Below are 15,806 nucleotides of genomic sequence, written 5' to 3' on the forward strand. Positions count from 1 at the left end.
CTGACCTCCATTAGTCTCATCCCAATCATCACTGTCTTCAGTGAGTTCAAAGTCAGATTCAACTCCAATTTCAGACTCAGACTCGGACTCAGATTCAAGTTCAACTTCTACTTCTACTTCAACTTCAGAGCTGCGTGAAGAGATGTCTTCATCCCCATCTTCAATTTTCACTGGTAGTAGGCCTAATGTAAACATTGATCCAGTAGGCTCCTCTGGTCTTTTTAGTAGCTCCTCTTCTTCCTCTTTAATGTGTGGAGGCTCTAGTTCCTCCTGGAGCAGACGGTGGCTTCGCTCCTGTTTCAAGGAAACCTCTTCACACACAACCATGTGCAGGATGTCTAGGAGCAGAAAGATGTAACATAATAGTTGTTGTAGCCAATTTGATGATTTTATATTGTGGTTAAGTTCTGGTGAAGTTGCTTGTCATCTGGGCATAGGCGGGTTCAACCAATCACAGGCACAGCCTACTTGTACGTGTCACGTGCACGGCAGCATGGATTTTGGGAAACGCCACAGGGAAGCCACACAGTTTTTCAACCGTGCGTGTTTTGTTTGTTTTTCAGTTGTATTGAGTTGATTTTGGTTTATTTTGCAGCACCAGTTTATTGTTAATTTACAGTTAAGTACCCGGTTTCTGTTAAGACATCCTGCAATCAAAATAAAACCCTTTAAATGCACTCAACAAGATCTGATTTACTGTCAACACCACCACGCGTTGGAAAGAGCTTCATTCACACCATAACCCTCACTGGCATCCTTTTGTTGGAAAAGTTGCCTTTACAATAGTCAATACTGGATTAGGGATGGGACAATGATCGTTATTTACCGTTTATCATGATAAAAGAACGCTCACAATAATGGTATTGCAGAGATTTAAATTCATCATGAAATCATCCCCCGTCATAAACCAGGATGAATTGGCCTTTGTTGAGCTTCAAATTCAGCACCAATTAAACCCTCTACTGTATAGTTGATCAAACAGACCTCTTATTTCAGTCTACACAAATCGATTCGCCAACAAATATCGTGGTTTTTGACGGATATTCCCCCCCAGTCTAATTTCTGTGTTCCATGTACTGTAACTGAGCTATTACTATTACCTACTAATATTGAGCCATTACAGATACAGTAGGCCTACAGGTTATTACCGGAGGTTCTGGAAAATTAAATTCTGAAAAACGGTCTTCCACTGCTGGCCTGCTCGCTAAAAAATACGGGGAAGCAGCTTTTTGCTTCTACGGGCCGTCGGCATGGAACAAGCTCCCACTGTACCTTCGTCAGGCAGCCTCTGTAGACATTTTTAAAGCTCAGCTCAAGACCCACTTCTACAACATTGCTTTTAATTGATCTTTTATTTTTGTTATTCATGTCCTCACTGTATTGCATTACTGCTTGTTTTTAATGTTGTTGCCTTGCTTTTCTTTTATTCTCCATTTTTCTGTAAAGCACTGCATTTCATGTCATGAAAGGTGCTATACAAATAAAGTTTTATTATTATTATTATTATTATTATTAACTAGCTGTCAGGGATAGATTATTTGGCCTAAAGCCACTCTGTAAACGATTATGGTAAAGAGAATAAACCATGTTAAAACAAATACAGATTTTAATGATAGCTTGAATATCGAGATATTATTGTCATAATTCTTTCAAAGATTATTGTAGTGAAAATTAGATATTGTGGCAGCAATTCAACAGAACAAAAAAAAACAGTGAATGAGAGAGAGCACATGAGCAAGGCAGAGGGCTTCTTGGTTAGAGTGGGTGACAATATTATCACACGAAAAGATGAATTACCTACCTAGGTTCCATCCTGGAGGCCAATCTTTCCGGTGATAAAATGGCCACCAACGTAATCAAAAAAGTCAATCAAAGAACAAGATTCCTTTACAGGATCTCCTCACTGGTCAACAAAAACACCTTGAAGACCTTAACAGGAGCCCTCGTACAAGGTTTCTTTGACTATGCATCCACCTCTTGGTACCACAGCACCTCAAAGGCCCTTAAAACAAGGCTCCAGACCTCCCAAAACAAACTGGTCAGGCTCCTACTTGGCCTCACCCCCCGAACCCACCTCACCCCTGCCCACTTTGACAGGCTGGGATGGCTTAGGGTCGACGACAGAGTCCAGCATCTTGCAATGGGTCTGGTCCACAAGATTCGATACACCACCAAGATACCCATGTACCTGTCTAAATACTTCCTTAATGTAAACGAAGTCCACACCCACAACACCAGAGGGAGTGCAACAAACCATGTACAACCCAGATTCGGAACAAACAAGGGACTAAATTATTTTCGCTCCTATGCCACCAAAATGTGGAACGCCCTACCAACAGTCATTAAGACATGTGAATCCCTTGACTCCTTCAAAACCGCTCTCAAAGGGCACCTACGGACGGCTGCAATTCGAAACTGGCCCCCGTAAAATCTGAATCCCCCCCACTTTTTCCCCCTCACTGTATACGTTTCTTTTCCCTTTTTGCTTCCTTTATGATGAATTCCTGTTCTGTTCTTTAACTATATAGAAGTGTCTATTTGTACGTCTCTAAATGTTTTGATGAATTGAACATGGTGGACCCTGTTGTAAACAAGTGTAATGCTTAATTGTGTCGTCCACTCACAGTCTTTGTATTGAGTTTGTGCTTGAAATGTACTGTAATTCTGCAACTGTTAATAAATATTTCAATCAATCAATCAATCAATCAATGAAATGTAGGCCTACCGAGGTGTGAATAGTCTTCAGGTTCCTCCTGTTTAATAGAAATGTCCCTGGAAGAGTCTGGAGAATTCATCTTCACCTGCAGTCTGGACTCCACACACTGGGCTGAAATGAGAATAATGATATTTGGAGACATTGTCAACAACAAGAATATTTGAAGACATTAAAGGCTAAGCTAGTGGCCTATGCCTAATTTGCACCAACATATGATTCTTGGGTTAAAAGATTGTGGGATTTAATATAAATCACGCTTAAAATTACACAAGGAAATAAATAAAGGTTTATTTTGTAGATTATTATTCTTATAACCACTTAATTTCAGCCATTTCAAAATAGCTGATCTACGAGCTCACAGCGACGCTTTCAAAGGATTTTGAAAACAAGAAACGGGACATGCTACATAATGAGTAGCCTACCCTACCCCCACGTCAGGTTATCCTCTTTGTGTCTTCAGGTTGAAAACGGCACTGTCCCGGACCCTCCTCAACACATCCAACTGGGTTAAGAATACGTCTGTTGTTCACTAGTACTGAACGGGCTCTATTCTAGGATGTGCTTTAGCAATTAGCATTAGCCCACAAAACATTCTTTGGACTTAAGTTCCCGTTTCCACAACGTGCCAGCCTAAAGTCAATACACGGAGAGAGGCGAAAATTAACACAACCTCAGACACAAGTTACACACAAAGGTTTGTGCTGAAATTATAACACTGCAGTACACAGAAATTCTCTAGTCTCTTTATCATGTTCGTTCACTCCCTGCTCTGTTTTTCCTGTTTAGGATAGTGTTTCAACCCGGACGAGAACGGACACGGTTCTCGTCCTTCTCTCTATCCTGTCCGTGTTGAAACTGCAATGATTTACCTGTAGGGCATGTTATCTGCATGGTGTTGGTCCACTGACAGTGAAAACTTAATGGTTTCAACACAGCCATCTTTTTAGAGTACATTGTGCTTCAGTATGTTGAGAATTAAGCTTCATGGAGATGCTAATTTTCCTTTCCAGCTCGATTTGGCACCTGCCCACAGAGCCATAACTACTAGGAATTGGTGCACTGACCATATGGTATTACTTAGCCCCTCTCGGAACCCTACATAAAGCTTTTATGAAATTTGATGTCGCTTTAGGTAGGGTCCCTGGTCATGCTAAGATTTTCCAATGCGATTGTTGGAACGCGGATATACACAAACTCATCGTTTAGTCGATCGGCGCGGTATTACCACGCTTTTTATTGTGTTTGTTTACGGATGTAAACGAACTATAAGTACCTTACATACCTCTGATAAAATCTCCTGTGTCGCGGAAGCCGTTAAGTATTTTTAATCCATGTTTGATTAAAAATGTCGCTTTGATTTCTTCTTGTTTATTTACCGTTTATTGTACCGCCTCCCGATGTGCGGTTGGCTTTGCGGGCTACGTCCCTGCCTTTGATCTGCTCCGTCATAGCTGTAGCACCACTAGCTAGCCAGATAGGCGGTACAATGAGGTGTCAATAAACAAGGTAGGAAGAAGCGACATTTTTAATCAATCATGGATTAAAAATACTTAACGGCTTCCGCGACACAGGAGATGTGTCGGTATGGTATGTAAGGTACTTATAGTTCGCACATTCGTAAGTCAATACATGAATAAACATGGTAAAAGCGCGCAGAAGTCCGTCTCATGGCGTGTTTACATTGTATTTGTCTGTGCGTAACTGGCGACAGCCCAGCGTGGAGCAGGACCCAATGGGTAAAGTAAACAAAGTATCAGAAACTTTACTACATTCAGGTTCTGCTTGCGGGGCTAGGTATTACTGTGCTTAACTGACCACTGACCTGGTGACCAGCCAACTGGCCTGACCTGAACCCCACAGAGAATCTAGGTTGTATTGTCGAAGGTTTTGTCGAACATTTTTTTAGTGGTCTTGTAAAATATTCTAATTCATTGAGATAGGATTTTTTGATTTTCATGAGCTGTATGCCATAATCAAGATTAAAACAATAACAGGGTTTAAATAGGCCTACTTCACTTTATGCACAATTAATTGAGAATGATGTAAGTTTCACTTTTTCAATTATATTAAAGAAGAAAATGAACTTTTACAAAATATTCTAATTCATTGAGATGGAGCTGTATACGCTGTTGGTATACAATATACCAAGAACTATTTGCACATGTACATTTGATTTGATGATACTATAATACAACAAGACTATGCACATTCTTTTCTTTACAAAATGTGTATTGATTTTTCTTTACAACATAGTATTCTTAAAACAATTATTCACATATATTTTCATACACCCAAATGGCAGCACAAACACTAAAAGAAAATCTTCAAAGAAACAGGATATGTCCATGAATACACCAAACAAAAAGTAAAACTAAAATAAGTTTTACTCTTATGTACCTGTATACAAGATGTAACAATAAAGTACAATCTTGAACATTGCCTCTTAACGATTGATCAAAAAGTGATAAATCATGGACTCTCTCCAATTTGGTTCAGCACATCTTGGATAGTTTTAAACTCCATTGACTAGAAACTAGATGGACCCACTGCTATGCCAGCTTAGTCTGAGGGTATAGACGAATTCAGAAACAGGTCTCATGGTCGCAGCTTACGTATTTCCTGTAGGCGGACTCGACATAGCTGCAGGGTTTAAACCCTCACCAGGCGCACCTCTTCTACTACAGTGAACGGTAGAGTGACTGATGTTAGTCTCCCTCAAACGTTACTCTTTTACCTGCTTTTTACTAACACTAACATTACAAAGATGCCCAGAACATTGAGATGAACCTGTGTAGTTTATGGCTGCTCCAACAACAGTGGCAACATAAAAGAAAAAAAAGGAATGTCAAAATATCCACCGCGGTGGCTGAGACCAGACCCATTGAGTTTAATGGTTGAGACGAAGCAGCGAAAGGTCCTAAAAGCTACATAACATCAGTCTTACCCAATACCCACTCTTTCTGTTTTATGAACACAAGGCTGTGCCGTACTTTATACCTCATACTTTAAATGCTTATGAGGTATAATGTACAGCAGCCTTGTGTTCATAAAACTCATATCATATCATGTAATTTTTCCATCACCTATTGTGTGGTGTGCTTTTGCTCGTGCCTTTAACTGCCGTTGCCGTTGTCTATAAGTTGCATGCCTGTCTACTTTCTTTTGCAAAGAATTCATGTCATAATAGGTCCGACACGGAGGCGATTTGCTCAGGTGTATGTTTAGGAGTCTAAAGTGTGTGTGACATTGCTTGCACACCTCTAGGTTAGGTTGATGTTGGGAAACTATTGTGGTATCCATTGTGCGGTGTGCTTGTGCCTGTGTCTGTAATTGCCGTTGCCGTTGTCGATAAGTCGCATGCTTGTCTGCTTTTTTTTGCAAAGAATGTAAGTCATAGTAGCTCTGACATGGAGGCGATTTGCTCAGGTGCATGTTTAGGTGTAAAAAGCGTCCGTGACATTGCTTGCACACCTCTGGAGGATGATGTTTGGAAACTATTGGGACATCTATTGTGTGTTGTGCTTTTGCCTGTGTGTGTAATTGCTGTTGTTCATAAGTTGTCAACTCTTCTGCATAGCTTTTATTTTGCAAAGAATCTATGCTGTAGTGTTGACATTCACTAGATCTGCGCAGATGCAATTGTAGGTTTTTAAATGTTTTCTTACACTTCTTGCACATCTTTGACTTTAGCACAGTGTCAGTCTGTTGGTGAAATGCAGTGTCTGATGTGTGTATTGTGTGTTGTGCTTTTGCCCGTGTCTGTAATAGCCGTTTAGAAGTTGTCACCTGTTGACATTCACTAGATCGAATCAAACTTCCATAGTGGTGACCATTGTAAGCTAGGACCAGTGGAATGTTGATGACTGGAACATTAGATGAACCTAAGGCATTAGCATAAATAACATTAATTGGCCTTGGCATTATTGGCCTTGGCTTTTTTGCACTGGCATCTTGCATTTGCCAAGGTGTGTTGATAAGCAAGATGTTTTTTTGAATGGATTGGGCACAATTAAGATGACTGTAAGATCTAGGTCCCTCTGCGTCTCCTTGTCTCTTCCTAGTTATAGAGCTGGTGTTTGAAGCCGACTGACCTCCATTAGTCTCATCCCAATCATCACTGTCTTCAGTGAGTTCAGTGTCAGATTCAACTTCAGATTCAAGCTCAACTTCAACTTCAACTTCAGAGCTGCGTGAAGAGATGTCTTCATCCCCATCTTCAATTTTCACTGGTATTAATGTCAACATTGATCCAGCAGGCTCCTCTGGTCTTTTTAGTAGCTCCTCATCTTCCTCTTTAATGTGTGGAGGCTCTAGTTCCTCCTGGAGCTGGCGGTCCTGTTTATGGGAAACCTCCTCTTCACACACAACCATGTGCAGGATGTCTATGAGCAGAAAGATATAACATAATAGTAAATACTTGATTAGGGATGGGACACTAATCGTTAATACCGTTTATCATGATAAAAAACGCTCACAATAATCGTATCGCAGAGATTTTAATTCATCATGAAATCGTCCTCCGTCATACACCAGGATGAATTGGCCTTTGTTGAGCTTCAAATTCAGCACCAATAAAACCCTCTATAGTTGATCAAACAGACCTGTACAGAGCGCTTTTATTTCAGTCTACACAAACCGATTCGCCAACAAATATCAGTGTTTTTTGACGGATATTCCCCCCAGTCTAACCTAAACTGAGCTATTATCTACCTACTAAGATTGAGCCATTACAGTTACTAAGTACATAACAGGTTATTACCGGAAGTTCTGGAAAATGAAGTTCTGAAAAACAGAAAACAGTCTAAACTCTTAAAGCTGTCAGGGATAGATTATTTGGTATCTGGAGAACTCGCCATGCAGTTTACCAACTCGGCGCGATTTAGTGCATTTTTGTTTTACTTCACCTTCATTTAAATTGCATTGAATTGAAAGAGAGAAAGGATAGTTGTTTAGAGTTAACACTAGAGAAAGTAGGAATGCTAAAAGTATAAACACCAAAGTACCGAAACAATGTAATTCATTAGTAAACAATTCCTGAAATGGTAGGCCTACCAGGTGAGTATTCACATACTCACCTTTTAACCATTTAATTGCACAAAATAATTTGATCACTTTGGAAATGAACTATATATATAATATGAGTTTGACATACTACACTGATGAAGACAGCATGTTAGCATAACGATGAAGACATTGATGAAGAATTTTCGCCGCTGCGACTTGGTAAACCGTCGAGTTCTCCGGTATTCGATTATTTGGCCTAAAGCCACTCTGTAGAAACGATTATGGTAATGAGAATAAACCATGTTAAAACAAATAGATTTTAATGATAGTTATATGAATATAGAGATATTATTGTCATAATCTCTTTTCAAAAGATTATTGTAGTCTATAGTGAAAATTAGATATTGTGGCAGCAATTCAACAGAACAAAAAAAAAATATATATAGTGAAAGAGAGAGAGCACATGAAATGTACCGAGATGTGGGTGGTCTTCAGGTTCCTCCTGTTTAATAGAAATGTCCCTGGCAGAGTCTGGAGAATTCATCTTCACCTGCAGTCTGGACTCCACACACTGGGCTGAAATGAGAATAATGACTTTGAGACATTGTTGTGTCAACAAGAATAACAATAATATTTGAAGACAAAGGCAAAGCTAGTGGCCTATGGCTTCAATCTTGGGTTAAAAGATTGTGGGATTTAATATGAATCACGATTAATTTAAAATTATACAAGGAAATAAATAAAGGTTTATTTTGTATCTACTTTGTAGATTATTGTTATGAAAGATTATTAACCACTTCATTCATTTCAGCCATTTGAAAATAGCTGATCTACAAGCTCACAGCAACGCTTTCAAAGGATTTTGACAACGTCTGTTGTTCACTAGTACTGAACGGGCTCTATTCTAGGTTCTTTAGCATTAGCCCACAAAACAAACATTCTTTGGACAACGTGCCAGCCTAATGTCACTCTTTACACGGACTGTGGAGAAAATTAAGACAACCTCAGACACTACTTACTCACAAAGGTTTGTGCAGCAATATATGGCTATTAGCAATATATGATATTATAAAACTGCACAGTACACACACAGAAGTTCTCTCTGTATCATGTTTGTTCACTCCCTGCTCTGTTTTTACTGTTTTGGAACCGATAGTGTGTTTCAACCCGGACGAGAGGATGGACACGGTCTTCATCCTTCTCTATATCCTGTCCGTGTTGAAACACACACACACACACACACACACACACACACACACACACACACACACACACACACACACACACACACACACACACACACACACACACACACACACACACACACACACACACACACACACAGTTTCAGGATCAAATATGTGACTGATACAAGCTCACAAGCAGTCATGATGAGGTTGTGCAGCCTACAGTATATATATATAGGGGTTAAGTTGGTCCTTTAAAATAAATTAAATTATTCCTTTAATGGCAATGTGTACCATATGAATAATATGATGCTTAAATGCAGACTAATAAAAAATAATTGAATAAGTGGGGGTTAAAATCATTGGTTTGTGATCAGATTGACTGCTTCATGAACACTAAAGACATCAGCATTAGTTTCCATGGTAACTAATGTGACATTGCAGCCAGGATCTCTGTCAAATCCCGGCTTAATCGCTAATCCAAGTTTCGTGAAATAGGCCCCTGGTTTCAATTATTATTACGATATTTTGGGGCTTTTTCTGACATTATTGATAGTGAACTGTAGACTGACAGGAAATGGAGAGATAGAGATGGGGAGTGACACGCAGAAAAAGTCGTCGGGATTGGGAGTTGAGCATTAGCAGTCTAGGTGCCCACTGCCCGGACCACTAACAAACCGCCTGGGCCCCGGTTTCAATTATAAGAATATTGTTACCACGACAACGGACAGCGCAGATAGTTATGCCACACAGACCGTCTCCCGAGTGACGGTCAGGTCACATGTATATAAGGGCTTGGGTGGGAAGGCAGAGCTCTGTGTGTGGAATATAAGTTAGCTGAACAGAAACGTATTGAGCCAGAAGCCTCAGTCAGATCTAAATCGCTCACCCTTCCGTGCAGGAGGAATCAGCCCTCCCTGAGAAAGCCTAAGAAGGTGCTCAAGTGACAGCTTAGCTCTACCTAAGAGAGCCCACCATTACACATATAATAACCCCAAAATAAACCATGCCTATAATAATCCTCATTTAATGTCTCTCATTTAAAAGAAGTAAATTAATTTGAATCTACTGAGTTGTCTAGATCAGTGCCAGGTTTTCAACCAGTGGTCCAGTGACCACCAGTGGTCCTTATAGGGCGGGGGTTCCCAAGTGTCCCCAGCTAAAGGATGTAGAGTTAGTAATGGTAGTGGAAGATTAAACTCTCAAAATGTTAGTTTTAAACATCTGCATGTTACTTACTTTACAAGAAGTCTACAAAATTAGAGAATGTAGAAGAATTGTTAATTGCCTGTTATTTCTCCTATGGTACCACATCAATACAGCATGGAATTTTGGACAAAATATTAGCATAATAAGTATTGGTGGCTTAAGCGTTATTCATAGTATGGATTTTCGGTGGTGAGGTGACCGCCGAACGACAACATGACGTCAGCGAGCCGCGGTGAAGAGCAAACCACCACCACCACCCCAGCCCTTCTCCCTGTATTTACTCACCACCGCTCCACGTTATTTCAGCTCCGGTGGTCACCTCACCATCGAAAATCCATACTATGAATAAAGCCTTAAATCTCATCAAATGGTGGTCCATGGCTAAAATGCAAAAAGGTTGAAAACCATTTCTCCATTTTATTTATTACAAATCACAGTAAATCTACCCAATAGTGGATCTCATTCCATGATTGATTGATTGAAGTATTTATGAAGAGTTTGCAGTATTACAGTACATTTCGAGCACAACTCAATACAAAAACTGTTAACTGTGAACGACACCATTTAAGCATTACACTTGTTTACAATAGGGTCCACCATTTTCAATTCATCAGAACATTTAGAGATGTACAAATATTTCTAACCAAAAATAGGAAATCATCGTAAAAGGAGGAAAAATGGGAAAAACATATAGGAGAAGAGGGTGGGGTGGATCCAGAGTCGTCCGTAGGTACCCTTTGAGAGCGGTTTTGAAGGAATCAAGGGATTCGCATGTCTTAATGACTGTTGGTAGGGTGTTCCACATTTTGGTGGCATAGTAGCGAAATGAATTTAGTCCCTTGTTTGTGCCGAATCTGGGTTGCACATGGTTTGTGGAATATTCTTCTTGGTATATATGCTGAACTACCGGTATTTGCACATTTGATTTGATGATGCTATAATATGACAAGACTATGCACATTCTTTTCTTTAAAAAAAACATAGTTTATTGATTTTTCTTTACAACATAGTATTCTTAAAACAATTATTCACATATCTTTTCATACACTAAAATGGCAGCACAAACAGTAAAACGAAATCTTCAAAGAAACAACAGGTTATGTCCATGAATACAAGTTACAACACAAAAAAACCCCACACATTAAATACAATTAAACAAGACTATGCACATTTGATTTGAATGTGCTCTTGAATCTTATTTCTCTCCTTCCTCTTTTTTGCACTCTCGCTTTCAATATTTTTACTTTTCTGTTGTATCATTATGCTACATGTGTTAGTAGTATTTTAGTCTCTCAAGACGGACTGTTGACTCACGAGGAAAAACAGGGAACCGTTATTCCTTTATTTGCAGATGGGATTCTCAGATGCGACTCAGTAATTCTACCAGTTGGCCATGCACTCCCCACGTCCCGGTTCACTCCTCTTATCCCCCGCACTGGCCGTAGCCACAGTAGACCACCTCTAAAAGGTAGAAAGTCTGGTGACACGGACAGAGGTTAATTACTCCGTGGTGGGAAATAAATATTCCCGATAAAGTAGCTTTAGACCAAATAGTTTTATGAGATTATTTTTGTATTATTTCATACATTTGAGTTTGTTTCGATGTCTTTCTTTCTTTCTTTCTTATTTTTGTCCATTTCCAGTCAGCAATGTGTATGTTTGCGTTTAAATTTCAGCACTTACAGAATATTGATTTATTTATAATCCTTGCATGAGCACATTTTCAAGTATCAAAATAGCGATTACAACTTCATTATTATTTTACACTATAAAATAAGTTTCCTTTGTGCTTTAGCACGCTCGGGGGCTGCAGGGGCTAGAGGAATTAACCCATTCAGACCGGGAACCCATTATGGTGTTCAGCATCATGTTATGCTTTAGCTATTGAAAAATAGCAGATCTACAAGCTCATAGCGCGCCACCGAGTGGCGCGCTACGAGCTTGTAGGTCTGCTATTTTTATAAAAATCGAAGAACGACTGACATTTTTAGAATCTGATCTCAGGTCAGAATGGGTTAATCAGACCAGTGTGTGTCCAGCGGAAACCTCGTATGAATCTGATCTCAGGTCAGAATGGGTTAACGGGGAGGCTCTGTCAAAGTTGAGGTTTTTTCTTCTCCGTTTGCCAGAGACTGGAGTATTACATTTATTTGGTGTAGGTTTGCCTGTTCCTTTAATTGCCGTTGCCGTTGTCTATATGCTTGTCTATATGCATGCTTGTCTAAGCTTTTATACGCATAATAGGTCCGACATGGAGGCGAGTGGTACAGGTGCAATTTTAGGTATCTAAAGTGTGAGTGACATTGCTTGCACACCTCTAGGTTAGGTTGATTTGGGGAAACTATTGTGGCATCTATTGTGCAGTGTGCTTGTTCCTGTGTCTGTAATTGCAGTTTCCGTTGTCTATATAAGCTGCATTTTTTTCTGTTAGTTTCATGCGTGTCTTCTTTTTTTTGCAAAGAATGTACGTCATAGTAGCTCTGACATGGAGGCGATTTCCTCAGGTGCATGTTTAGGTGTAAAAAGCATCCGTGACATTGCTTGCACACCTTTACCTCTGTAGGATGATGTTTGGAAACTATTGGGACATCTATTGTGTGTTGTGGTTTTGCCTGTGTGTGTAATTGCTCTACCTCTGTAAGATGATTTTGGGAAACTATTGTGGTATCTATTGTGCAGTGTGCTTGTGTCTGTGACTGCAGTTTCCGTTGTCTATATAAGTTGCATTTCTTTCTGTTAGTTGCTTGCGTGTCTGCTTTTTTTTGCAAAGAATGTACGTCATAGTAGCTCTGACATGGAGGCGATTTGCTCAGGTGTATGTTTATGCTTAAAAAGGGTACGTGACATTGCTTGCACACCTCTACCACTGTAAGATGATGTTTGGAAACTATTGGGACATCGTCATCTATTGTGTGTTGTGGTTTTGCCTGTGTGTTTAATTGCTCTACCTCTGTAAGATGATTTTGGGAAACCATTGTGGTATCTATTGTGCAGTGTGCTTGCGTCTGTAATTGCAGTTTCCGTTGTCTATATAACCTGCATTGTTCTCGGTTAGTAGCTGCTTTTTTTTGCAAAGAATGTAAGTCATAGTAGCTCTGACATGGAGGCGATTTGCTCAGGTGTATGTTTAGGTGTGAAAAGCGTCCGTGACATTGCTTGCACACCTCTGTAGGATGTTTGGAAACTATTGGGACATCTATTGTGTGTTGTGCTTTTGCCTGTGTGTGTAATTGCTGTTGTTCATAAGTTGTCAACTTCTCTGCAGAGTTTTTGTTTTGCAAAGAATCTATGCCGTAGTGTTGACATTCTCTAGATCTGCGCAGATGCAATTGTAGGTTTTTAAATGTCTTCTTACATTTCTTGCACATCTTTGACTTTAGCACAGTGTCAGTCTGTTGGGGAAATGCAGTGTCTGATGTGTGTATTGTGTGTTGTGCTTTTGCCCGTGTCTGTAATTGCCGTTTAGAAGTCGTCACCTGTTGACATTCACTAGTGTCTGATGTATTTTTTTGCAAAGAATTTAAGTGTTGACGTTCACTAGATCGAATCAAACTTCCATAATGGTGGACCTTGGAAGCTAGGACCAGTGGAATGTTGACTGGAACATTAGATGAATCTAAGGCATTAGCATAAATAACATTTATTGGCCTTGGTATTATTGGCCTTGGCATTATTGGACTTGGCTTTTTTGCACTAGCATCTTGCATTTGCCAAGGTGTCTTGATAAGCAAGATGTTTTTTTTTATGGATTGGGCACAATTAAGAGGACTGTAAGATCTGTGTTCCTCTGAGTCTCCTTGGTTCTTCCTAGTCATAGAGATGGTGTCTGAAGCAGACTGACCTCCACTGGTCTCATCCCAATCATCACTGAGTTCAGTGTCAGATTCAACTTTAACTTCAACTTCAGCAGGCTCCTCTGGTCTTTTTAGTAGCTCCTCTTCCTCTTTAATGTGTGGAGGCTCTAGTTCCTCCTGGAGCAGACGGTGGCTTCGCTCCTGTTTAGGGGAAACCTCCTTTTTACACACACCCATGTGCAGGATGTCTAGGAGCAGAAAGATGTAACATGAACGTCAATACTGGATTAGGGATGTGACAATAATCGTTATTAATATGGAGGTGATTTGACCAGGTGCTTGTTTAAGTGTTATTCATAGTATGGATTTTCGGTGGAGGTGACCACCGAACTACAACATGACGTCACTGAATCGCTGTGAAGAGCAAACCACCGCCACCGCCCCAGCCCTTCTCTGTTTTTACTCACCACCACTCCACTATATTACAGCACCGGTGGTCACCTCACCACCGGAGCGGTGGTCACCTCACCACCGAAGATCCAGACTATGAATAGGCCTTTAGGCTTCTGAAGTGGTTGTGACATTGATTGCACACTTGTAGAATAGGTTCCTTATTTTGGGAAACTTGGGAGATCTATTGTGTGGTGTGCTTTTGCCTGTGTCTGTAATTGCTGCAATTGCCCTTGTCTATAAGTTGCATGGTTGTCTGCATTTTTATTTTTGCAAAGAATGTAAGTCATAGTAGCTCTGACATGGAGGCCATTTGCAGAGGTGCATGTTTAGGTGTATAAAGTGTCCGTGACATTGCTTGCACACCTCTGTAGGATGTTTGGAAACTATTGGGACATCTATTGTGTGTTGTGCTTTTGCCTGTGTGTGTAATTGCTGTTGTTCATAAGTTGTCAACTTCTCTGCAGAGTTTTTGTTTTGCAAAGAATCTATGCCGTAGTGTTGACATTCTCTAGATCTGCGCAGATGCAATTGTAGGTTTTTAAATGTCTTCTTACATTTCTTGCACATCTTTGACTTTAGCACAGTGTCAGTCTGTTGGGGAAATGCAGTGTCTGATGTGTGTATTGTGTGTTGTGCTTTTGCCCGTGTCTGTAATTGCCGTTTAGAAGTCGTCACCTGTTGACATTCACTAGTGTCTGATGTATTTTTTTTCAAAGAATTTAAGTGTTGACGTTCACTAGATCGAATCAAACTTCCATAATGGTGGACCTTGGAAGCTAGGACCAGTGGAATGTTGACTGGAACATTAGATGAATCTAAGGCATTAGCATAAATAACATTTATTGGCCTTGGTATTATTGGCCTTGGCATTATTGGCCTTGGCTTTTTTGCACTAGCATCTTGCATTTGCCAAGGTGTCTTGATAAGCAAGATGTTTTTTTTAATGGATTGGGCACAATTAAGAGGACTGTAAGATCTGTGTTCCTCTGAGTCTCCTTGGTTCTTCCTAGTCATAGAGATGGTGTCTGAAGCAGACTGACCTCCACTGGTCTCATCCCAATCATCACTGAGTTCAGTGTCAGATTCAACTTTAACTTCAACTTCAGCAGGCTCCTCTGGTCTTTTTAGTAGCTCCTCTTCCTCTTTAATGTGTGGAGGCTCTAGTTCCTCCTGGAGCAGACGGTGGCTTCGCTCCTGTTTAGGGGAAACCTCCTCTTTACACACAACCATGTGCAGGATGTCTAGGAGCAGAAAGATGTAACATGAACGTCAATACTGGATTAGGGATGTGACAATAATCGTTATTAATATGGAGGTGATTTGAACAGGTGCTTGTTTAAGTGTTATTCATAGTATGGATTTTCGGTGGAGGTGACCACCGAACTACAACATGACGTCACTGAGTCGCTGTGAAGAGCAAACCACCGCCACCGCCCCAGCCCT

General features: G+C 40.2%; 1 protein-coding gene across 2 annotated transcripts in view; it reads right to left on the reverse strand.

Moving 5' to 3' along the window:
- Positions 1–15,806, reverse strand: part of LOC308330158 (uncharacterized protein) — a 30,077-nt gene that overhangs the window by 8,164 nt on the left and 6,107 nt on the right. The window contains exons 1-2 of one of the 2 annotated variants that reach the window (XM_080784888.1): positions 3,139–3,472; positions 2,726–2,827 (exon numbers count right to left, since the gene is read on the reverse strand). In XM_080784888.1, coding sequence (XP_080641014.1) covers positions 2,726–2,795 — 70 coding nt within the window. In that variant the 5' untranslated portion in view covers positions 2,796–2,827; positions 3,139–3,472. Of the gene's footprint in view, positions 1–2,725; positions 2,828–3,138; positions 3,473–15,806 lie in introns of those variants that run through there. The other variant, XM_080784887.1, reaches the window with a different exon arrangement.

The sequence above is a fragment of the Protomyctophum bolini genome (genome assembly GCF_963924005.1).
Source record: "Protomyctophum bolini genome assembly, chromosome: 15".
In the NCBI taxonomy this organism is placed as follows: Eukaryota; Metazoa; Chordata; class Actinopteri; order Myctophiformes; family Myctophidae; genus Protomyctophum; species Protomyctophum bolini.